The sequence below is a fragment of the Electrophorus electricus genome, chromosome 13 (genome assembly GCF_013358815.1).
Source record: "Electrophorus electricus isolate fEleEle1 chromosome 13, fEleEle1.pri, whole genome shotgun sequence".
Classification (NCBI taxonomy): domain Eukaryota; kingdom Metazoa; phylum Chordata; class Actinopteri; order Gymnotiformes; family Gymnotidae; genus Electrophorus; species Electrophorus electricus.
The window spans coordinates 15,512,895-15,539,133 of record NC_049547.1 but is presented as its reverse complement, the minus strand read 5'-3'; the positions used below and the strand labels follow the sequence as shown (position 1 = coordinate 15,539,133).

Sequence of the window (26,239 nt, the reverse complement as noted above, 5' to 3'; positions counted from 1 at the left end):
CATGTTAATTAATTTTACAACAATTTATTGATTTTTGTTTGTTTTTTTTATTTTTGTCTGCAAACATTCAATATCTACAAACAGCATGCTTTATTTTTTTCCAACTAGCTCAAATGATTGCTTTCCACAGTCATTTGATTTTTGGTATTGGAAGAATATTTTTAACATCTTGTATGCAAAGAAAGCAAACCATTATAACAGATCAAATATTAGACTATCGTGACATCGTAGGAATAATACATAAATATAAATATAACGCTGATGCATGTTCATCTCAGACTGGTCTGTGTTGCCAGTCTGAGGCTAGACGCGGGCATCAGTTGGCTCTGGGGTTATTCAGCTGTCATTTCAGTGCTAAAGCAGATCCTGCCATTTTGGTTTCAGTATAAAGGCATTCAAAAGGCACGAGGTTAGACATAGCCGAGGAGGCCGATCCTTCCTCACACAGATTGCATCAAGCTGCGGTAGTATTTCATAAATGCTTCCCCAAACACAGCGCTTCTCTGTGTGTGCTGGGAGATGTTTTGTACTTTTAACACAGTTTTCCTTTTGCGGCCAAGATGTACCACGGCCAAATGGACACACACGAATTCTGCATACAGCAGGTGTGTCTAACTCTGCTCCCAGAGGGCCGGGCTCCAGTTTGGTGAGTTCCGTCCTCAAACATCAAACTGCGCTGGACTCTGGCCCTCGGGGACTAGAGTGTCATTTAAAACCAGATGCCACAATTATTATGAACTTATTATGCTCATCCCTTAAGACCTCTTGAGGCCTTTTGATGTAGCTTGGTAAATGCTTTATACTCTTTTTATCAGTTTGCTTTTAGTTTCCTTCTTTTCTAAGAAGCATTTATGTTGCTTAGCATTGACTATCTGGTCCTTTTTTTCATTTTAAATATATTAGTTAGAGTCTTTGGTCTTCTGTGTTACATTTACAGTGAAGGAACATGCTCTCTAACATGGTGTCCTGTTATTCTTTTTTTTAATCCTAGGAGGTGAATTAGTTATCCCAGTACTTGTAGAGGATCCCTTAGATCTCCCTCCTGTAGCTACCCGTACACCCTCCATTCTGTTTTCCCCAACCCTCCGCCCCCCCCCTACCATTACTGATACCACCAAAGAGTCCCGGTCCATGGCCACTGAGGCGGGGGTACCTTGCTTGTCGGACCAAGGCAGCGATGATTGTGATGATGATGGCTTGGTGATATCTGGGTATGGCTCTGGGGAAGCATATGACTCTAACCTGCCCCCTACTGATGATGAAGATTTTTACACCACCTTCTCCTTGGTAACAGATAAGACCTTGTCTACGTCGGCCTTTGAAGGTGGCTACAAGGCTCACGCGCCTAAGTGGGAAGCCAAGGACTTTAGACCTAACAAACCCTCCGAATATGGTAGGACTACTACCCTGCCTTTATCCCCCAAGCTGAGCCGCTCCACCACTTCGTCCACACCCGAAATGCCACCCAAACGGCCTGCAGGCAAAATGAATAACCGCGAGTTTAAGCCCCAGCCCGACATAGTCTTGCTTCCATTGCCCACGTCCTATGAGGTAGACAACACGAAGGCGAAGAACCCGCTAATAACCTCCCCCATGTTCCGTAATGTACCCACAGCAATTCCCACGGAGCCAGGCGTCAGGCGGGTTCCGGGGGTCTCGGAGGTGGTCCGTGAATCTAGCAGCACCACAGGAATGGTCGTCGGGATAGTTGCTGCAGCTGCTTTATGCATCCTTATTCTCCTGTATGCCATGTATAAGTACAGAAACAGGGACGAGGGATCGTACCAAGTAGACGAGAGTCGCAATTACATAACCAACTCAGCGCAGAGCAATGGCGCAGTCATGAAGGACAAGCAGCACGGTGCGAAAAGCAGCAGCAAAAAACAGAAGAACAAGGACAAGGAATATTACGTGTGAGCAAAGTGTTGCACAGAGAAAGCTACGAGATGGACAGAGACACTGTAAAACACTGGCCGTGTCGGGAGCTGCCCCGAGAGAGAGCGAGAGAGAGAGAGAGAGAGAGAGAGCGAGAGAGAGAGAGAGAGAGAGAGAGAGAGCGAGAGAGAGAGTGAGTGAGTGTGTGTCTGTGTGTGTGTGTGTGTGTGTGTGTGTCTGGAAATGAAGCTGAATCTGGCACACAGCTGAGCCGCTGACCACTCACGTGAACTGTAATATAAAGCACACTTACTAGTGTAAGCATACCAAGAAGGTAAAATATCAACATTAGTGACCTTATTCTTCAATCTGGTCGCAGACGTTATCAGTGTAGAATACTTCACAGCTACGTCATTATCCTAAGTGACTTTTAGAGGTATGTGATCCTTGGCGTATCTTTTTTCTTTCTTTATGATTTTTTTAACTTGTAAAAAGAGGAGAAAATTATTTCGGCCATTTCAAGCATGTAAGCGACATGTAGTGTTGGCATATTATGAGAGTGGGACAGAAAAATAAATATTTATTGTACAAACAAGAAAGAAGGACTCCTGCCAAAAAAATATATATATATGAAAATTTGTATTGTTTATACATTATATGTGGTGTCTTTTTTTTTTTTGCTCTCTGCAAAAGAAAAAAAAAACTATGTAGTAAATGAAATCGAGTGAGTGAAACTGTTAAGGACAGCTCACTAAAGCTCTTTGCAGCACTGTTATTTAAAGTTGACCAAATTACTTTAATTCTACAACCAACTGTGACATTAACGATTTGTGAATTGAGAGAAGTGGTCCACTGTTCTTGTCTCGGTAAAAGCGACTGATTGTAATGCATGCCATCTCACCCTACAACGTATGATCCTCAGCCGAGCTTGAGCAGATCTGCCAGGCCAGGTCAGTCATCAGAAACACCTTCTTTTCCCTTCAAAGTGGCAACAGTGGAAATTGTCCCCTCCGTTTTTCTTTGCGGCCAGTGCTGGTTTGATCTATTTTCGATCATAATGTATGTCGCTCCATTTCCTCTTCTCTTTTTTATAAAGCTGTCTAGTGCACACTGGCACTCTACTATAATGCTGTTACAGATGTCTATACGGAAATAAATCTAACGTGAAAAGTGTGAATTCTTATCTGTTGTCACAGTCAACTGTGTCAAACAACAAATTTGTTTACATATTTTATTACATTCTAGCAGTTGTACTTTTTAGGTAGATAATGTACATACAAACCTAAGTTGTAATTTTTTTTAGTAATTCTATTGTACAGAGAGATCTTTTGATTTATCCATGTGCTTCATGAAGAAAATCAGACATTGTTGACTAACGTGAAGAGAGACTTTGAAGTGCTGAAAATATACACATATTTTGTAATGAAAAACAGAGAACATTGTTAGATTAGATGTCTAATCTTTCTCGCAGATGTTTCTAATTCGCATGGATATTTGACTACTTGACGCTGTCAATCAAATACAAAACACACTTCTTAATTGTACTAAGGCTTCCTTGTTATCGGTTTGTTTTTATTTCTAAAAGAATCAACAGAATATGTGACAGTAAAAGCAGAGTCGCATGGATGCAGTCACCCACTTCACACCATTTACTTTAAGTGTGATTTTTACCATGCTGTCTTAATGTAGGTTGCCTGGAACACAGGAAACCAACCAGTATATTTCTTAGTTGAACTTTCATTAGATTTATTCATTTTCCCCATTTTGTCTTTTTCATGTTTGAGATTAAATATTATGTGGAAACTTTGCCATATACCTATTTTTAACACACACACACACACACACACACACACACACACACACACACACACACACACACACACACACACACACACACACACATCTTTACTACAACGTTACTTTTGGTTGTTCCATAATTCTTTATGATGGCCATAAGTACCCTGTTTCCCTTCAGGTTAGCATCATATTAGATTATATTATGCGGCTTGGCAGCTCCACGTATATGAGGTATATCCTCTAATTTTCTCTTACATTAAACGTTTTTATTGACCAAGGTCAGCTTGAAATATTTTACTCGTTATATGCTGCATTAAAACATCTAAATCCATCTTAAGTTCATTCTAAACATATTATTCAGAACAGCCATTTTGTTTTCATTAGCCATGTCATTGGGTGGATCAGAGTCATGTCATGACTGGTCATGGTCATGCCACTCTAAAATATTAGAGTGAATATTCATATACCGCTAACACAGGCCATGGAATTAAAATCTATTCAGTCTCAGTGTTTTTCAAGGCTCAGTACTTAGGATTTCAGTATTTCAAAATACTGTATAATAATATGCGTTCTAGGTATGAATTAAGTGTTTGTTTTTTTCTAAGAATCATTCCCATGTGAAAAACATTAAACTAGTGTTAGTCAATGAAGAAAAGTATGCACTTCTGTAAGAGTTCAAAACTAACTTTTCTTTATATTTATTTTTTCTGCTTATATGCCTTGGGCTTAATAACAGGCCTTTTTACTTCAGATTCTTTGCCCTATTAGTCTCTTAAGATAAGAAATGCATGAAATGCTAGCACTGAAAATGTTTACTTTGTCTACATTTTACAAAAAAAAAAAAAATTGTATTGATGTTTCTATGTCCATATTTCCAGTTTCATATCAGTATGTGTCTGTTACATTTTTTTAATTGTCGATCTTTGTGTGTGTGCCAGTCTCGCTTTGTCAGTATATTTCTAAAAATGTTTTTCTTTGCTTCACAGCGCAGAATGTTTTCATTGTCTTAGTATCTGGAGGATAACATTGATCTTTCAAATCTGCTCCACCACAGCAATCGGAATTCAAGTCAAACGTGAATCTGTACAACCTGCTGGGGAACTGAGCTCACTTTCACTCTTTTGCACAGATTTACACTATGCACAATGTTCACTCTGTTCCCCAACACCACAGACAGGCCCACAGACCATCCTCAGAATAAAAGCAAAATGTAAACGGTACAATTTTCAAAATGAACATCCTATTACATGGGTGGCTGGTTTATTGACCCGCCTTGACGAAAGCAACTCTTCTTCTGGCAATGAGAAAGTTAATTAAAATTCAGCAAAGGCTTAAAATTCAATAATCCCTCAACAACTTCCAGATGAGTCCTAGTGATTGGGAGGATTCATTATGGCAGACCTATAGAAGACTATATCCTGCATCCTGCACGCCAGTGTAGGCCGTAGCTAATCCACTTTCACAATGCACACTTTAATTCTGCTGTCTGCATATGCGAGCAACTTGAATTCAGTGTTAGTTTACCATTAGAATGTAGTTTATTAGAAACACCTACCTGGGGCCTAGTCTCAATCTATTAGAGGAGCAGATCTTATGAGTTCATTTTATGGGTACTAATAGCTACCCTGTTCTGACCACCATATCACTGCTGCACGGATATTATTTGGTTGGCATGCTATTGCAAACCCAGCAGTAACACTGACATTATAGTCGCTTTGTAGGGAGCTGGTGTGATTGTGGTGTGAGTGTATCTAACAGATACTGTAGATGCTGGGGATTTTACACATGCCAGTGTGTTGGGTTAAGAGTGGTCTGCTATTCAAAAATACGAAGTTGACAGTCCTATGGTCACTGACTATTGAAGTAGAGATAGAGAATTGCTAGTGTACATGGCTAGAAATGGGCTAGAGCCATTGTACATTGACAAGGTGTTTCTAATAAACAAGTGTTTATGAATAAGTTGTGGTGTGTACAGTTTGATTTCATAATTGTAAAATGCCTGAAGTTAAGAAAAATGGCAAAACTCAAACACATGCATTTCTACGTGTGCTTCTCCACAGCTTCTCTTGGCAGCCTTTGTAAGGCCATGAGTCTTCGTGTGGACATCACTCTCTTCACAAGTGCTTCCCGTTTGAAATCAGGGCTTTTTAAGGTTGCTTTTTTTATCAGGTTATCAGCTGTTACTAGTCACAAATAGGGAGCCATTAAAAGTACTTTTAACCACATCGTGTGGGTTTTAGGTGCATTTGATGATCGATTCTCAAAGTACTTTGATTAATATAAGTAAATATTCTGGATATATACTTTTCTAATATTACTTTTTCTAAGATTTGTTTTACTTATCTATTTGACATAGCCTTAACATATATAGGTTGTGTTTTCTGCTTTTTTTTTTTTTACGCTCATGAAAGGATTATGTTTAAAATGTAACACTGAAGTAAGATCCTGTTAGTGATTCAGGAGCTCTCTCTCAAGTCTTCTTTGAAACTAATTTATCAGGATTATGCATGACAGTGCATCCACCCATAAAATGGGACTTGGATGACAAATGATTAGTAATTTTTTATCTCCCCACACTTTCGTTTTGATTTGTCAAAAGGACACAAAAGTTACCTTATTTATTTATTTTGATCATGTTACACAGCCCTATGGGTAGAACAGGTGATGTTACATGGTGTTATGTTTCAAAGCCCCCCACACCTCTTCGCTCTCTCCCTGCTGATATGTGTTCTGTAAAACTTTCTATTCGTCTGGCATCACAACCTCCCATGGAAGTGCAGAACAATGGCTTTCAGTACCCAAGGTCATGAGGCCTAATATCTTTGCTCAAGCAATGCAATATGCAACACTGCTGCAAATCTTTATGGAATCATTTAAATCTTTCTTTCAGGTTGAATGAAATATTAATTTCAATTCATTATAGATTCATTAATAGTGAGTGCACAGGCCTTACTCCCCTCAGCTTAAGTGTTTGTGGAAGTGGTGCTCAGCTTGCATTCTCTGTGTGTACAGTAATTCAAAGTCTCTATAAGGAAAAATGGTTAATAACTAGTTCCGATTTGCTAAGAGAGACCTTTATAAATGTATAAATTGCCAGATTTGACCTACTATAGTCTTGTGATGCTGCAATTATTTAACAGCTTCTGTTGCAGATGCAATTATTTTTTACTACAGGTTTAGCCTCAGCTACCTCTTGTTAAATGTATTGCAGTCACTGGTACTCAGAAATTGATCAAAGTTGCCAGCTTATGCAGTTCCACGGTTCCTTACACTTTCCACATATTCCTTGCTTACTGTAGTGTATTTCAAGTTAGAGCCACTGTTCTCAGCCAAAGAGAACACATGGCCCATGCCGTTATTGAACTGCATCAGTCCTGCATAAATTAATGTTCACTTCAAAGTACCCGAGAAATAGATGGATACACTGGCTTCTAAAATATGATCTTTCCCAAATAAAACCGCATAGCGGTATCATTCCATCTGTGGTCTATGTGGCTCCAGAGACAGTCTGACTGAAGCTGTGATTTCATTAGAAATCTGTGGAAGTTCCACAGTTCTAAAGATCTTCTTCAGGAGAGCAGACAAACTACCAGTACCCAGGAGGAGGAACTGTCCCTGACTGCTGTAGGGTTATATGATGAACAGTGAAGAATTGGGGTTTCCCTATTGCAGTTCCTAGTATTCAGACAGACAGACAGACAGACAGACAGACAGAGAGACAGAGAGAGAGAGAGAGAGGAGTCAGAACAGAAGGTGTAATAGATCATGTGAGAAATGTTTTGACAGCACTGACCTCATCAATACAACTCCCCATAACTCAAAGCTTGACAGCTGACACACCAGAACTAATTCACCATAGTAAATGTGCAGCGGTTGTTTGTTTGTTTGTTTGTTTGTTTGTTTGCTTGATTGATTGTTTGTTTTGTCTGTTTTGTTTTAATTTACCATTTGTCTGCTTTGTTTTAATTTAACTTTTTAAAAACAGTAATAATTTGAAGTAGGGGCACACTGGCAGTGTAAGAACATTAATCTCAGCAGTCTTCTGGCGTTAGGTTCTCTACAGTAGACTCCCTAGAAATCCACTCTCCTTCACTTAAAACTATGCAATCACTCATTAGAAAGTGAAAACAACTATGTCATGGTCAGTATAGTTTATTGTTAACCTTAAGCAAAAGACACCCCTGATATACCTCTAAGAAATATTTATATTTATTGCAAGGAACATATAATACATAATATATTGGGAAATGCACATGTATTGTAACATGTACTACTATATCATTATGTGGCTTTATTTCATTAATATATTTTATTCAAAATCATATTTTTTTCCATAAGGAAGAAATAGTGTCTACATGTGATTTAATTCATGTGCAACTTCAAATTAAATAACTCATATCTTGGGCACTTTATTCTCTAAACTTTATTCTGGCACTTTATTCTCTAAACATATGACAAATTTCTATAAAATGTATGTGTTGTGATGGACAAAAAATACTGATGAAATTATTATTTTCTAGCCCGTTATTGTGTTTCATTTAAAAAACAAATGTGACTAACCTTTTTTATGCATATATGCATTAATCTGAATGTGAAAGTAAACATCTTGCCTGTACATACATCTTAATGATTTTATTGTTAAACTTAAAAATATGTGGAAGACCAAATGGCCTTATTTTCAACATATGGAAACAAAATCTCAGGCTTCATAAAATATGATCTAATGAGTTGGAGTTTTGAGCACTCAGCGACCTCTAGAGTGTGCTTGTTTATGTGCATCGGATCAGTGCATATGCGGAGGGGGATTTTGGGCACTGATGTCCTGGTGCTTTGCGGACACCCTCCTGCTGTATTGTCTTGGTTCAATGCTTCACTTCTCAGAAACACCCCCTGCAATGACAAAGTGAAACAGAACAATTTGGTCACTAAACAATGTAGTTGTTGTAAATGCCTCCTACCCTTTCAAGACAAACAGATTATAGCAACATCGCTTAGCTTTTGATGCCTCCAAGAGATGATCTAAGGACATTTTCATGCAAAACAAAATCAAATCTGTCTGTATGGGAATAACAAGCCTATGTGTTCTTCACGTCAGAGAACAAGAGGTGCTTTTGTATTGAGTCTGTGGTTGGAAAGACCAAAATGCTACAGGCTGATGGTGTCATGATGTTCCAGTTCCAGTCAAGCCTGTTATGCATAATTCTTAAGGCCAGCAAAATGATCTTTCGACCCTTCTCGCCGGACCAACCCTTATTTGATTCCCAGCATCCAGATTGGACACATTAAACTCAGGATAACATACACCCAGGATGTACTGAACTCACACATACCACACAGCCAATAGCTTTCTAGAACTTAATACACACAGATGAAGTCCACCCGTGCGATCAACTGTGTGCTTTTTAGTCACTCTCCCTTGTGTGAGGTAGAACTATCAGGCTTTTCACTGTCAGTCTTCAGAAACAGTCTTCACTGTCTCTTCTCAGCAGCACATGTAATGCCAGTTATATCCCTACCTCCATTTGCAGTGATTTCTGCCAGAGGAGGAAAGGGGACATAACTGCTAGCCAGAGGACCTCCAAAATCAGACGGCCTTTTCTCCAAGGCCTCACTGTAGAGTGGGAGGGCTTTATCTCCAATGGGAAGCCCTCATTTCCAGTAGGAGCAGCTCATCTACAACGGGAGGGCACTATCTCCAGTGGGAAAGCCTCATCTCCAGTAGGAGAGCCTCATCTCCATTGGGAGGGTTTTATCTCCAGTAAGAGAGCCTCATCTCCAGTGGGAGGGTTTTATCTCCAGTAGGAGAGCCTCATCTCCAGTAGGAGAGCCTCATCTCCAGTGGGAGGGTTTTATCTCCAGTAGGAGAGCCTCATCTCCAGTTGGAGGGTTTTATCTCCAGTGGGAAAGCCTCATCTCCAGTAGGAGAGCCTCATCTCCAGTGGGAGGGTTTATCTCCAGTAGGAGAGCCTCATCTCCAGTGGGAGGGTTTTATCTCCAGTGGGAAAGCCTCATCTCCAGTAGGAGAGCCTCATCTCCAGTGGGAGGGTTTTATTTCCAGTGGGAAAGCCTCATCCGCAGTTGGAGGGCCTCATTTCACTGAGAAGGCATCCAGTACTTTTCAGTTGCTGTGATGCTGTGCTGAGCATATGATTTTTTTAAACCCACTAAATAGTACAACTTTAATTTTAATCAAGATGTAGACTATTTTCTAAAAAACAGCTGATGCAGGTGTGCTTCTAAAATACTGAATAAATTTAGATTAGAATTAATTTAATTCAATTCTTCTTTTTATATTACCTGAAATGTTTAGATTCTATTTGAACCTACATCTTATCCTAATGTTGCTTATTTGTCAATTCAAAGGCTTAGATGCAATTTGACATTTATTCACTTGATTCCAGGACTGTTATGCAATGTTACAAATATTTAATTCATATGTTCATCTTATGCAAATAAAATATATATATATACATTTGAGTTAACTGTTTTTGCATTACTTAGCATTTAGTAACAGCGAGCAGATTTGATTACAAACACACAGTGCTCTTCAGAGTTTATTACAGGTCATGCAGACCATAATTATTAAACTGTGAAGTATGGTGGTGGCACTGGTACCAGAGAGTATCTTCTTCCTTGGCCTGTAAAGGTTACACCCTTAACCCTACATTGGTCTGTACACCCTTAACCCTATACTGGCCTGTACACCCTTAACCCTATACTGGCCTGTACACCCTTAACCCTATACTGGCCTGTACACCCTAAACTGGCCTATACACCCTTAACCCTATACTGGCCTGTACACCCTTAACCCTACATTGGTCTGTACACCCTTAACCCTATACTGGCCTGTACACCCTTAACCCTACATTGGTCTGTACACCCTTAACCCTATACTGGCTTGTACACCCTAAACTGGCCTATACACCCTTAACCCTATACTGGCCTGTACACCCTTAACCCTATACTGGCCTGTACACCCTATACTGGCCTGTACACCCTTAGCCCTATACTGGCCTGTACACCCTTAGCCCTATACTGGTCTATACACCCTTAGCCCTATACTGGTCTATACACCCTTAGCCCTATACTGGTCTATACACCCTTAGCAATATACTGGCCTGTACACCCTTAACCCTACATTGGCCTGTACACCCTTAACCCTATACTGGCTTGTACACCCTAAACTGGCCTATACACCCTTAACCCTATACTGGCCTGTACACCCTTAACCCTATACTGGCCTGTACACCCTATACTGGCCTGTACACCCTTAGCCCTATACTGGTCTATACACCCTTAGCCCTATACTGGTCTATACACCCTTAGCAATATACTGGCCTGTACACCCTTAACCCTATACTGGTCTGTACACCCTTAACCCCATACTGGCCTGTACACCCTTAACCCTACACTGGCCTGTTCACCCTTAACCCTACACCCTAAACCCTGGATGCAGACATCTAAGTCAGAAACAAAAGACCAAAGGGAATTTACAGATATGACAGAACACATTTACCAAAAACAATCAAGCACGGGCCTCACGCTTAAGGGCTTTCTTAACAACTAGAAATAAAATTCTTAATAACTATTAACAGTCCCTTCCATGTTTCAGTGGTGAATGTCCCTGCTCTGATGAATCTAGTATTGATTTCCTCATGCAGTACAAGGCTCTGTAAGGGTTTAGGTGATAGTGTAGTTAGGGTAGGTCAGGTTAGGGTAGGGTAGGGTTTGTCACTAATGCATTCTGTGGTATTTGAAAAAGAAAACTTATACTTGAAGATTACAATAGTGCCAAATTTCTGTTCCACATCTAAATGAATTAATTTAATCCATTTGACTTTGTCGGATGGCACCTGTGTGCTAGGTTAGAGTTCAGATTTTTAAAAGCAGGGCTGCATAGATTGTGATAGTGGTTTTGTATTCATAATAAACAATTGCAAGTGGCATAAGATAAATTAACTGTTTTGAAAGAAAAATAATGCTGCTCTTTTAAAGGTACATTTTTTAAATTTTGTTTTTGGCGGAACAGTAATCCATCGAGAGAAAGACTGGCTCATCTAGCAGGAGAAGTAAAAGAATCCAACCCACTTCTCATTAACGTATGTGATGGTCCGAAAAAGCTTGTGAGGTTGAGGCATGAGGTCACCAACTGTCCAGTTTAGCAAATACATTATTAGCCCTGTCTACAGCTTTTACAAGCCAGAGGAAGTCAAGCAGGTAGTTATTTTTTTCCTGATGAACAGCCTTGAATAACAGGTCTATATTCTTGTGGGGTTAAAAAATAGCCTAATTTCTTTTTTGCTCATTAAGCAGCATGGATGACCTACAGGCTTGTTTACTACTAGAACTTTTGTTTCTGTTTTATTTAGTTGTAATTGTAGCGCCTGCCTTTTTGTTGTTAATTGAGGCCTGCTTAGCTTAGTTTTTAATGTTTTAATAGACAAGCATAAAAATACAGACCACTTTTAACATTGTTTTTACACCTTCTGTTGGAACATGTTTATTTTAATTGTTATGTCTCATATACCCTATAACTGTTATGTAGGCTCAGTGTTTAGTCTACAAATGCAAATGCCTATTAAAATGCAGGATGTAACGTATAAACTCTTCATATCATTTGAATTGTGCTATAGAATTTAATTCTACAAAGCCGGTTGCATCATAGCTAGTTGTCTCCGCACACCGCCATCACCAGCCCCACTCAACCCCCACTCACCCCAAACCCTCCCTGGATACAATGGGGGGGTCCATTAATCATCAGGGCAAGTCTGAATCTCCAATAGAGCAAAAACAGTTCCCATAATCAGCAGATAACCAGGAGCAGGAGGGGGAAGCTCAAGGGAAATCAGGATCAGAATGACTTTATTTGCAAGTACTTGTCACATAGAGGATTTTGCCTTGGCGCGTTTGGAAATCGCCTTGCACAGAGATTTGCACTACAAGGTACATGAGGTGCAGTGCTATTAGTGCCATAAGCAGGCTAATGGTGTGCAAACATCACAGTTCACAGTACAGATCTCCAGGATGCAACTGCATGAACATGCACTGTAAGATTCTTTACTCCAACAGGGCACAATATGAGGCACGCAGACATAACGCTTCCATGAATTTGAGCAGGAATGGGAGTATGCCAGTTAAGCAGAGATGTGGCATTTGGGAACTCTGGAATTCTGAAACTGTACAGGTGTCTGTATTATTAAGCTTAGACAGTCTAGGGTCGCATGGCACAACACTAAATACACAGAGTTGTTTTAGATGTGCTGCCTACACGCTTGTGTTATGCAGCACACTGTGGCTGGAGCAGCTGAGGGGGAGGACTTCCCTCAGGAAAACGCTGCAATCTGCTCTTCTGGAATATTCTAAGGAAGCAGAATTTACCCAGTAATATTCTCTTCACATATTCTTCTGCAAAACTTGATGAAACGTAATATGATTAAAAAATATCAAAACTGAAGATAAGCGCTGGACCTACATACAGACGATCAACACAATTGTTATAAAATATTGCACGTTTTGTAGGTAGTCACACAATTTCAAATGCTCTTTAGAGCTCACCTTATTTATAGTATGATGACTTCATTGGTTCTAATTATCCAGTAAATACAGTGCTTAGCTGGTCAGGATTGTATGTAATAAAATGTAAAAATGTTTAAAGATTTTTGCCTATGACAGAACTTTTAGTTGTAGGTGTTTACTGCTGGGTTTAAGTTGTTGGGTTTTTTGTAGGGTCATAGGAGGTGGAAAAACTGCCTGAGAAGCAAATTTGTATTAGAATCCCAGTTTGACTGGGGTTAAAGCTGCTTTAGAAGCAGGAAAAATAGCTTTGGAAGCAGAATAAAGCAGAAGGAGGTGGTGTTTGTTTTATTTTTTGAAGGGGGATTGAGTTTTTTGGGTTGGGGTGTTCTTGTTTTTTGTTTTGTTTTTTGTGAAATGGTTACCATAGGTTGTAATGGTTTCTTAATGCTTTTTAAACTTAAAAATGGCCCCAGGTAAACTCCTAGTGTGTGCTGTAAGGATGAGCCTCCACATGTCATACATTTATACAATAGTAGACCATTTAGTGTGAGTTGGAGCTGGTGCATTCCTACGTTTAAAGCTGGACTAAGTAGATTTGGTGATTTTGAACTCTGGTAGAAATACATAATAGCAAACAACCCCCCTCCCCTGAGTGCACTCATTTTAAATGGTAACTTTACAAATATTACAAATTCCACATTCCATAAACTGGATGGGTTTTTTCATTAACATTACCCAGCAGCTACTTACACAGCTAATTATACAGCTAGTAAACAGCTAAAGTTCAGGAATTTAAAAAAAGCATCGCAGCACCTCCTCTAAATCTTTTCAGATTACTGTGTAGCCACTTCTGAGAAGTCTAGCGAGTGAGTGGGCATCCGTTTTGTTTGGTTTTGTTGTTTGTCGTGCAGTAGTTTGACAGCGGTGAATGTGCTGTGAGAGATCCTTTACACCATGGACAAGTAATTAAAAAACACGTAATGCAGCACAAAAAGAGAATAACTATTTCTTCTCATAGGTGTCACGATTGGCCCCTCCTAGTGTCCTGTCTCCTTTTTGTATGCTTGTTTTCTTCCTGGTTTCTTTTCCATGTGCTCCTTTGTTGTCATTCTGTTAGTTACACCCCTCATTTTGTGTCGCCGTAGTCCCCACTTTGTGCTTGTGTATATATACCCTGTGTTTGTTCAGTCTGGCTGCTGGTCATTGTGATTCCATGCCTAGGTTGTGTTTGCTCTGCCTGTGGTATTTGGTCTAGCCTGTCATGTTTACGCTGCCTGTGTTTATTCTAGCTGTGTTCCGTGTAGTTTGTTTGCATTGTTTTGTCTGTCATAAAACGCAAATGGAATTTAACCCAAGGTTGTTGTCATAGAAACTGAATGCGATTTCTACCATGCTAATTTCTGTTTCTGTAAAACTTCAATATTTAATATTAAGATCAGTCTGACCTTAATAATAATATCTGACCTTAATATTTTAGATCCAACTAAGTATGTTTGTGAGGAAAGTAGAATACACCTGGAGTTGAAATGTAAGAGGCAGAGGCTAGTCCATGAAACCGACTGTCAAGTGGATATATATGTCTAATCTATTTCTTTTATTGCCAAATATGTTTTACAAATGTGATGAGATTTTTGAAAAGTGACTTCGGATTTACAGAGATTTCTCGGTCAGTCACTGCAGTGATCTGTAACTTATTTCTTCTCATCCATACTGCTATTTTAACCCACGGCATCTTTAATCTAAATTTTCTATGCACCACAAGGTCTTTAATCTCATTGTAGAAACTAGAATAGAGACCTTCATTGAAGAAACTAGATTAGAAGGTGTTTTCATCTTTCAAGCAAGCTTTGGTTGGCCATTGACTTTAGTTCCATAACACGCATACTTATCAAGCTTGAGCATAAATTTATATCATCTGATGACACAGTAAATTGTATATAGAAATAAGACCATCATGCCATCAAAGAGGCTCTGAAAAATGTGTTCAGAATCTTAAGGCACAATAAAAATCTCTGAGGTTCATTAGTCATGAGGCTTTGCCTATACTGAACAATCAGAATATTATTTCAGACAAATAGCAGCAATACTCCAGACATTTTCTAATTCACTGTCAACATTTACTTTGCTTCAGCGGTTAGTTATTTTGCTTTTCAAAGGCATACCATTCAAAAGCAAAGCCAAAATACATTAAACGATAGGAGTGCTTTGGCATGTGACATCATGCACTTGACTTGCGAAGTTTATTTGCTTAGTGGTTTAGCCTTTACGTGAATATTTAACACTAGAGGTCCCTATTTAGCAATATGAAAGGAATAAACAAGCATAACGTAACAGTTTAAACAATGCATTTAATACTCCATTATATAGCCTGCTTCTTAAAATATTTAATTATTAAACATATTTCGCTCATTTGCTTACAGTTTTCTTTCTTTGACGTAGGCTGCTTCATTCGTAATGTAACTGTATTTCCCTTGGGCCAGTCCCTCACTAGTGTTCCAATATCTCTAATGTTCTTGTGACTCACAGGCTGCTTTCGGTGATTCCTTATCTGTAGGACTGGAGGTCAAGTGCACCAGTAGCCCATACTCAGTCTCCGAGGCTGGAATAAGAGGCTGGAATAAGAACGGGCTCTTACTACAGCCGGACCTCAGACAGCACTTCTCCAGAATGCTATTCACTACCCTCTGTGAAACTGAGATATTTTCCTGAATACTGATGTCGGACTTGCGCTCTCCGAGCCAACTTAATTTCGCGCCATGTGTGTTGCCCTCATGTGTATGTTTACATGCAGCGATAGAGGAGCCCGTTGCCACGTTGCAGGCTTCCTGAAGCTCAAAATGATCAGGTGTTGTAGTAGGACAGAGAAGAGCTACGAAGGGCAGTCATCGCAAACACTGGAAATACAGCTCGCTAATAAAGCTCCATTTCCTTAAGTCGAACAGGGGGATGGATATCAGGACCATGCATTGAAAGAAAGGCTGCTCTTCTAATCATGTTATGTTTAAGAATCTGTGCAGTGTGAGTCATTGTAAAGTGTAGCTGTCTTCATTTGTAAAACCAGGATGGTGACACAGCTCACTAGTGAAGCAGGTGGATGGAGAAAAGCACGGCAAGAGTTCTGTCATTTTCTATAATAATTCTATATATTTCTCTCACCTTTGGGGATGTTTCAGGTTGATTCAGTCAGACTCAGATGGAAATATTGATGACAGGCATGAGAGATTCTGGCCCAGCCTTGGGTGTTTGCTTTTTTGGGATAAGGCTGAATCGCTTTTCTTCTTTATAGATTTATATTTCCAAATAAGAATAAAGGGTGGTCTCATAACAAATAAAATGTTTGGCATCTCCAGAGGAGAGTGTGAGATGATTTAAAAGAAATTGTTACCAGACATGGGTTAATTTTACTGAGCCAGTGGACATCCAGATCAAATAATCCACTGTATAAGTAAAAGTATAAATGCCTTATCTTTTGAAGGCAGACACATACATTTAAATGCTTGCATCAACATTTTTTTTAATTTATATAGGCTGATTTGGCAAACTCCAGCCATTACTATGCTTTATGTCCCCGTTGTAACTGAATAAATGTGAGCAGATTTTCCACTCACTTCAGCAGGGCTCCGTCCTTGTAAATGAGAACTCTTCTTAACGAGCCGCTTAGGATTCCGTCCAGCACCTGTTTACCAGACATAAGTCCCTAAAAAGCACCCTGCAATACTCCTTCCCGGAGTGAGCTTGTATGGTGCTGCCCTACCACCGCCATCCGTGATCTTGGCAACCTCACCATTACAAAGCGCTACGCTGTGCTTTCCAAGGCCCAGGCAGTCCATGAATGACACCTCAGTGGTTCCTCCACGCTAGTTCTGCCGCCTCGTGACGAGCGCTTCCGTTTTGTGCCACTTCCCCAGGACATGTTCTCCTGGAGCCTTTGCTGTATGGTTACTGGCAGCCTCATAGGTGCAGCAGTTCATCCAGGATCTTTGCGTCACACCGCTTGATAGTGCGGCGCAAGTTCAGGCCCGTCACTGCGGGCATGTCAGCAGACATCGCTTTAGTGGAAACATCAACACAAGCACTCCCCCACTCCTTGAAGCCGCCGCCGAAGCCATTCGCGTGAATGGATGTGCCTCTTGTTCTCATACTTTTATCACCCGAGGGATGCCTCTGTCTGGAGCCTTCCACTAACTTTTCCTCCCTCCCTCCATCCAAGCCCTCACTGTAAATTTTCCAGAACCATATCGGACTGGGAAGAGAAAAACTCGTACAACAAGCAACAAGAGTTGAGCTTTATTTTTCCTTTCCTTTTTTTCCCCCTTATTGTATGAAAGCAGCTGGTTGCACTAAATATGCAAATGTAGTAAATGTAGTATATCTGAATATGCAAATGATGAGTGTGAAACAGAGAGCTGACCTCAGCATGTCCACAGGCACAGTCATTTAGGTATGGACAGAGAGGCGTGGTTGTTCATCCAACCACAAACAGGTTCCTTTCGTCAGTGGTCTTCATTCACACACCAGTCTGTCTTTGACATAAATGAGTGCCTGTAGGCAGGTCTGTATTAATAGACAAGAATAGTGTGCTACTTTCTCCAACATTTCCTCTTAACATTTATAATAATTCTATCATCAGCTTTCAGGAACAGTGTTGCCAAAATGCAGTGTCCAAGGAACAAAAAAAGTGAGAGAATGCTTTGCATCACATAATCTAGAACCAAAGTTCTCATGTACTAATTTGCCAAAACAACACCACATGATCAATGTCAATGACCATGCTAAAGATCATTCAAAAAAACCTTGTTAAATTGCTGTCTTATTTAAGAGATTATCAAAACAATCTCGTCTACTCACCGTATAAGCCACTACATTACATTTTTCATTTGTACCTTTGAGAGGTTATTGACTCATAGACTGCACAAAAAAGTGTTTTCAATACAGCAATAGGACCAGTGTGTTCAGGGGTGCATCAGACCTGTAAAAGCTCATGATACAATATTTGACTAAAATGGAATGTGAGCGATTGTCAAGTTCAAAAGGGGAGTAATAAACAGGCCACATATTAAAAACAATAAACATTAACAAAAATAAATTATCTTTATATATATATATATATATATATATATATATATATATATATATATATATATATATATATATATATACATAAGAAGGGCACATGTGCTTTCTTCTCTGGTGAACAAGTTGGTACTCTGAAGCAATAACTGTTATTTAGTAAAGATGTATTACATACTGTAATACTACATTAATGGCAGATGTTATTGATGTGCATATACAAATCTGTTGCACTATGTGCATATACAAATCTGTTGTCAGTAATACCCTTTCAAAAGGAAGTGCAATACTTAGTGTTTAGTGTTTTTATCATTGTGTATAACAAAGATTAGGAATGTTGGATTCCACCCAGCAAACTCATCAAAGGATTTAGAGAATTCAGTTAATCAAGTAGGAGCGCGGTCCATATGGACACTGGAGCCACTTCAAACCAGTTCTGAAAGCAGTTCACTCTGCTTCGTCTCCATTATATAAAAATAAACTATGCCACCATTCATATAAAAAGACTCTCTGACCCGTCTAGAAATTACCGCTTCCCATAGCTCTGTTCAAGCCAGTGCTGTACATCTTTAAGGTTGTAAAAAAACGGACCCTTTCCCCCCAGATAAGCTATTTTCTTCTTTTGCACGATGCACACCCTTTCGTAGGACACACCGTAAGCTACGTTGGCATTGTTATCCATGCAGTCAGCCACCAGCTGGCACTGTGGGGGTAACGAGAAATGATCCACAAGCTTCCGCGCTGCCAGCATCCGCTCTTCCAGGCTACGGTGCTTCCTGACTTCAAAGGAGTAGGGCTTCATGGGCGGAGCAACCCATCCGTCCACGGGGTGGGCCTCGTCGATGTAGACCAGCAGGAAGTCTGCCACGTCTGAAAAGTCTTCAACCAGCCGCCGGAAGTTCGGTAGCTGGCTAACGAACGGCGGTCAGGTAGCCGAGCCGAAGTTGACCACCAAGGGGCGGTCGGACGACTCGAAGTCCAGAAGGTGGCACTCGCCCACGGGCCTTCTGCCGAGGTCCCAGCGGCAGCCGTTGATTCCGGGAATCTTCACCACTTTAGAGTTGGGAGCCGATTCCCCCAGCTTCACCTGGAAAGGCGGGAGAGAGGATCTATATCTCAGTGAGAGGCACAGACCACTGACCATTCATGAGACGCTCCAGAGCACATAGTCAATGACACATCATGCTTTAGTAACAGGAGAGGCCCGCACAACAAACTTACACATGCACATACTACAGGGCTGAGTGGAGTGTGACAGGCACTTGAGAAATTACTTAAGGTGTGCCTTGGTTTCTCTGTTGCTATGGAAACTTTAGTGATGTTACTAAATAAAAGTAGTCAGTAGGTCAGAACTCCACTCACAAACAACCAAATGTTCAGCGTTGGCTTCATGTACACATACAAAAATGACTACATTCTTGGAGGTTCATCCCAGTATGAAACTTTGTGAGGTTTTCCAGCAACTGTTTATATGTTCTTTGGCAATCCCAGAAGATCTATAAACCGGTGAGCAAAGAAAGTGAATAAAACACATGAAAGATACATGATCCCTTTTATAACCTCTGTTCAGGACAACAGACCTGTTAAAAGCTTCATAGTAATGATATGCTGAAGCAACAAGCCTATTAATTGATTCAGATTTTTGTTTTTTTGTTTGGTTGGTTGATGTTTGTTTTAAATGCATGTCTTAGATCATAAAGTAGACAAGGCAAACATTTAGGAGGAGTCATCAGCAGGATACTAAAATGGCATTAAATTGTTCTGACATTTTCCCTCGTCTGCCACTCCAGCTCTTTTGTCTTGTTTCAAAGCCGAAATATTGTACCAATGCTACTGCCTTTGGGTTTATTTACTAGCTCTAACACCAGCTGAATGCCACGTGCAGATATCACCCTGGCACTCACCAAATGGGGCAATTGGCCCCATGTAAAGCCAAGAGTGAGTTTACAGCAGAGGATGCACTGGCAATCCCATATCTTACTACGCTATATTAGGAAATCTTTCATGAATTTCAAGTTAAAAAGTAACACTAAAAGTACCCAGACGTCTGGTAAAGTGTCCAACAAATTTTAAGGGCATTGCCCGGCGGGTCCATTGACTGTCTGGAGCTCAAAGTTCAAGACTCTTTATATAGAATGGAATAGCCAGGGCGATAGCTTAAATGAAAAGCGTTACGTAGTTTGAATGTTTACACTTCAAACTAAAGCGAACCTAATTACCATTAAAATGCAAAACGGCGTTTTAAGTATGTAAACCCGTGCGACAGGTATGTATAATTCAAGAAAACATAGGAAACGTTCAAAACCCGTCTAAGATTTGTTTAAAACGTTTGATCTTGAGTGGGAAAAACACATCACATAAAAGCATAAAACGATGTCACGGAAGAGGAGCGCGCTTGCCGCTGCTGGACGTACCTGCTTGTAGGCGTCCAGCAGAAAGCTGTTCCATATGGAGCGCACGCCGGCCGAGGTTAACATGCGCTGCCACTCGCCGCCCGCGGCGCCTCCCGAGCAGCTGAGGAGCGACACCACGCGCTTCACCAGCACCACCGAGTCGTACAGCACGAAAAACAGGCAGTTGGAGAAGAAGCCCGGCAAGATCTGCAAGGCGACCAGGAGGTCCACGCTCAGCGTGCCCATTTTCCGACGGGCGGCCGCAGCAGGTGGCTCATGCGCTTCTTTGCTCCTAAACTTCACCTCTTTCGAGTCATCTTGGCTGCCCGTCGTCGTCTTTATCGCCACCCTGTCGCAGACGGTCATCAAAGTTAAGACGGCTGCGCAAATTGAGCCTGACAGCGAAGGATGTAGTGGTGGGTTTTTTTGGGGGGGGGCTACTTGTCGTGCGCCGAATTATCCTCCACTGCCAGCAAAAGACGCTGGGTTGTAGTAAAGCGAAGAGCTGGCTTGAGCGATGGTGCCAAATTTTCTTCCTCCCTGCCCCTTGCAATTACAAAGGCTCCCCGCTGAGAAGTATCCCTTGTCGCAGCGGTCTTTTTATAACGTAAATCATTCCCGGCTTTGAAATACACCTCAAGCTTTATCTTATGGTAACATCGTGACGTCACGCCCAGGGCTCCTGGACAGGATAGCGGAGAAAAGTGATGCAATAAGACAGAGGAAAAGAACCTGATACTTTCTAAAAGTTCACTAATATTAGATATGGGATCTAAATTAAAAGTATAGGCATAGTGGGTGTCTAATAATGCGAAAACATAATAGAAGTGTCCAAAATATACAGGATTCACAATAGCCTCATCATTGACTTGTAATATCCTACATGAAACACAATATAAGAAATGTAAATGTAGTTGGCTTTCACAAAATTGGGTGATACGAGAATAGATTAAAACTATTCCAGGCAAAATGAAGACTCAGTGCTGACCTTTAACCTCACTGTACAATTTACTCCACGTCACTCTAGCACTGATTTCTTTTGCAAGACAACATATCCATGAGCATGACAGGCTATCCCTAAGGGATTGATTCCACCACTGGCAGAGGGATAATTAGGTGACTAGAAGGATACAGTTTTTTTGGTTTTGATGAACAGGTAAAGATGTCTTCTAATTTACTAGTTTACAAGGTTAAGGAACTATTCCTTGTAGAGATCAGTCTGTCATTAAATTTGCAAAACAATATGATGCCAGTATCACCAGAGCAAACAGGACCAAGACTATGGAATGAATTGTTCTGGGTATCAGACACAAGCCAGTTAGATTCACTCTTTGAGTGAATCTAAGCCTCAGACACATGATGAGAGAGTATTTTCTGATCTTTTTCTCTCTCTGTGGTGCTCATAACCAATCAGATTGACCCACCTCATTTCCACATAAAAACCTCACCAACAACATGATGGTTGATTTTTTATGAATTTATAATCCCATATTTTAGAATATCTCCTGTGCTGAATTAACACAGTGCATTTGTCTGGGCTGAACTTTGAACCTTCTTGTGTATGTACCTATAATCAGATGAAAATAATTTTGATTTTGAAATTTGTGCAAAGTTTGGTGTTAATATTTAAAAGCTGTTTTTATTCTTATTATTAAATAAAGTTCAGTCTAGTTCAAATAATTGCATGTAACAAATATCTGATATCTGATATCAAACTGACTGTCAGTGAGGTCCACTTGATATCATAGGTTCCTCACCCTTGATGTCACAGGTTTCTCACCCTTGATATCACAGGTTCCTCACCCTTGATGTCACAGGTTCCTCACCTTTGATGTCACAGGTTCCTCACCCTTGATGTCACAGGTTCCTCAGCTTTGATGTCACAGGTTTCTCACCCTTGATGTCACAGGTTCCTCACCCTTGATGTCACAGGTTCCTCACCTTTGATGTCACAGGTTTCTCACCCTTGATGTCACAGGTTCCTCACCTTTGATGTCACAGGTTTCTCACCCTTGATGTCACAGGTTCCTCACCTTTGATGTCACAGGTTCCTCACCCTTGATGTCACAGGTTCCTCACCCTTGATGTCACAGGTTTCTCACCCTTGATGTCACAGGTTCCTCACCCTCGATGTCACAGGTTCCTTACCCTTGATGTCACAGGTTCCTCACCTTTGATTATTGGAGCAGCAATCCTAGAGTTGTACTGTTGCTTACCCCACTGACCTAGAAACCCCATCCAAGCCAATCAGTCAGCATCACAAGGATTCCTTTGTCTCCTGCTCATTTGCATCTCAAACACACATATCAACCTCTTTTTGTACTGAGTGCTTATATGAGATGTTACATATACACATTTTCGCCTTAGATCTTTGTCCAAAAGAAAACAAGGAGGATAGCAGGGGTTGGAAGAATTATGAAAATATGTTTTGCTTAAATATCAGTGACTCCCAGATGACCAGTGCCATAACAATAGTAGGATTGATGAGCGGGGTGGACAGCGGCCACTGCGTCCCCTGTTAGCCTTTTCTTGTGGCCAGCTGTTTGGTCCCCTTTGACTTGACAGTCAGCTCACAAGCATGCATGAAATGGGTCAGTGGGTTTACCCTGCCATATGATGGTTCCCAGTTCATCCTTTATTTGGGAGTTCAACCCAACATCACTCTCATGCAAGCTAACACGGTTTTAGTGAGAAGTCAAAGCCGTAGTAGGTACAAATGCTGCCGTTAAATGCACCTTAATTTGTGAATTGTGATATGGAATTTAGTTCTCAAAAAGAATCTTTCAAAGACTTGAAACAGACTTGAAAATAAGTATGTATATTCAATATTTAGTTCATGCAGACATGCAAATGTGTACATATTGGCCAGCTCTGCCAGGATAATTCCTTACTGTCACACTTACTTTGTCCAGGGACCAAGGGATAATTACTCAATGAATCTGTTATTTTTTGGCAAAACAGTGTTTATCTAATTGTCATATGTTAATTGAGGATAATATAATAAGCACATAATAAGCAAGTTACGCTCATATAATTTTCTTCATGTGCACGCTTATGGTAACACAGCCTCTGACTTAAAAAGGTTTTAATTTTAATTTAATTTTAAAGTTTTAATTGAGCGAATTATTCAGGGGCAAATTGTCCAAACATTGTCTGCTGTTAGGGCAACAATGACACATGAAATACTTACAAAAAGAAGCGCTTGCATTCACGAAACTTCTCTTTCCAGATGCTGCATGTTAAATCTAAAATTCCCTGGAGGTAACTGCATAACCACACATCCTCTTCTGAATTCCACTGACAAGATCTACACCAAATGGATCTCAGTCCAGAATGACCGCCGATGACATCCTCATAAACACAGTTTATTGCTTCTTGTCATCAACAAGTTTTTTTTGTCAACAAAAAAGTCGTAATATGGCAGCAACACTCATAACTTTATAGGCCTGCAACTTCTAGCATTGTAATGTAGCTACAAATAGTTTTGTATTGTTGCCATGTGGATTTATTTATTCAGAGCATTATCAATAAAGGCAACTGAAATCTAAATATGGAAGCATTGGTAATTATAGCAGTACCGTAGAGAGCTGTCTCTGAAGGCAAACAATATGTAGATTGTTGCGTACAAATCTAAGAATTTGCCATCTTGCCACCACAAAAAGTCTCGCACAACATCATCATTGCAGAGGCTTGCTGACCCTGAGGTTACTGGTTATGTCTTTACATGTCCTTGCAGATATCACATACCTGTTCGATTAGCACCAATACTGAAAAATACGCAAGTTCAAAACTGGCCCTGAGAGTTTGGATACCGAGTAGGCGAAATAGGGTTCAGTCCCTTGCGGATGCATCAATTTTGCGTGGATGGATGCTGACCTTCTTATTTTTAATTAGCCCATTGCTTAAGATGATATGGTATCACAGTGTTTTGGTCCCACATGCAGACGCAATGACCTGCAAATCCCAGGTGCAAAACAATAGCATAGATGTGCTATGAGGTCTTTAAAACCACAAAAGATGTATGTGTCATATGTACAGCGTGCATGTATTTTATAAATCTAAAGTGTCCACACACACACACACACACACACACACACACACACACACATACACACACAAACAAACAAACAAACAAAAAGGAGGAAATATTTTCAGATTAGATTTCAAAAGATCAGCCATACACTAGCTTGCCAGACAAAGACAATTTGCCTTTTGAAGTCAATGTGACAAAGCAATATTACTGACTGCCATGTGTCAGAAGTGTATGAAACAAATGTGTTCACAGTCTTTGCAGTGATGCAGGCATGTACGAGGCCGATTGTGCATTTAAGAAAATAACTACTCCATGTTAGTCACCAATAAAGAATGTAATTCTGTTTATTATATAAGCACCACTGATTTCATGGAGATTAAGCAACTTTCCATTGTAAACATTGTCCTATGGCTGCTTCTGACAAGTATTTACCTTCATCACCACACTGTATACAAGCAGGAGTAAAGCCAAGAGACAATGGACTCCAATAATGCAAACTTGGCACTCACCATCTGCATAGAATGTTTATTCAGAAAAATCTCTAAAGAGAATTTAGCCAAGAATGCAGTTCTTGCCAGTGGAGTAAGTGCAAACGCAAGGATCTGCTCCACTCCCCGCAGCCGCTGACTTTACAGAGACACAAACCGAGACTCTTCTGGGGGTGAGGTTTTATCCACTCAGAAATGGAATGTTATGTTATATTCACTGTATTTATATGGGTGGAGATAAGAAATAACTGCTGGGCCAGGCAGAAAGTAAGGCCAGTATACACAGCGCAAGGCCTCCTACCTAGGGCAGCCCACGCTTCCAGAGTAGCTCTGACCCAGTTCCTGCAGCAAGCACTCCCTTCGTCTAATATCTGGGCAGCATAGCCAGAACACTTTAAACTAACGCCCCATTGAATGTGGTGGAGATGAAATTTTCCATTTCATAAACACTGTCCAGGATTAGGCAATTCTCTCATTTACCAAGAAATGTGGGAACAGATGCTTATGTAAATGGATCAAGAAATCTGTCTGTATTTCGTGCCTGACTGTCATGCCACACGGTAACAGTTCCCCGGACTGCTGCCTTTGCTTGGGGTAATTGGCAGTATGTATAAGGACTAACCCATTTGGGCCCTGAGCCTGTGCCGTAAACCCAAATCTTTTTCATTAGCCATATGCAGTCATCATCACAAGTTTTCATGCTCAATGGGACTGGCTCATGTTCTTTAAATACACTGAGGTTTCAGCAAATTGAATCTCATACCAATAAAGGCACCGGAGAACACTGGTGTGCTCTGTAACCATTTAAACTCATTCGAACACTCCTGTGTGGCTGATGCAGTGCAGAGAGGATCCCGCTCTCTCTCTTGCCTCTGTTTGCGCATACGGTAAATTTCTCTTCTGAGGGTTTCATGGTACGTGCTGATATTTTGTGGCCACCAGTTTAAAAACATGGGCAGCAAGCTACACGTGTTTGAGGAGCCATGTGCTAGCTGTCGACCAGCCATACCGCCAGCAGGCTTGTGTTAAGGTGGCGTCCTCTGGGTTTGTGAATTGGCCACTACCAC

At 40.6% G+C, this 26,239-nt stretch overlaps 2 protein-coding genes across 35 annotated transcripts in view; one reads left to right on the top strand and one right to left on the bottom strand.

Annotated features, from left to right (window-relative positions):
* Positions 1-24,143, top strand: part of nrxn3a (neurexin 3a) — a 254,250-nt gene extending 230,107 nt beyond the window's left edge. For 18 of the 34 annotated variants that reach the window (XM_035533159.1, XM_035533161.1, XM_035533160.1 and 15 more), the window contains one exon: positions 992-3,419. In XM_035533159.1, coding sequence (XP_035389052.1) covers positions 992-1,917 — 926 coding nt within the window. In that variant the 3' untranslated portion in view covers positions 1,918-3,419. Of the gene's footprint in view, positions 1-560; positions 647-991; positions 3,420-5,732; positions 5,971-23,880 lie in introns of those variants that run through there. The other 16 variants (XM_035533168.1, XM_035533167.1, XM_035533165.1 and 13 more) reach the window with 6 other exon arrangements.
* Positions 18,418-21,374, bottom strand: dio2 (iodothyronine deiodinase 2). The gene is made up of 2 exons (XM_027001515.2): positions 20,673-21,374; positions 18,418-19,345 (listed from the first exon to the last, which is right to left on the bottom strand). Exons 1-2 carry the CDS (start codon positions 21,015-21,017, stop codon positions 18,785-18,787), a joined length of 906 nt encoding a protein of 301 aa, XP_026857316.1. The 5' UTR covers positions 21,018-21,374; the 3' UTR covers positions 18,418-18,784.
* Positions 24,144-26,239: the final 2,096 nt, after the last annotated feature.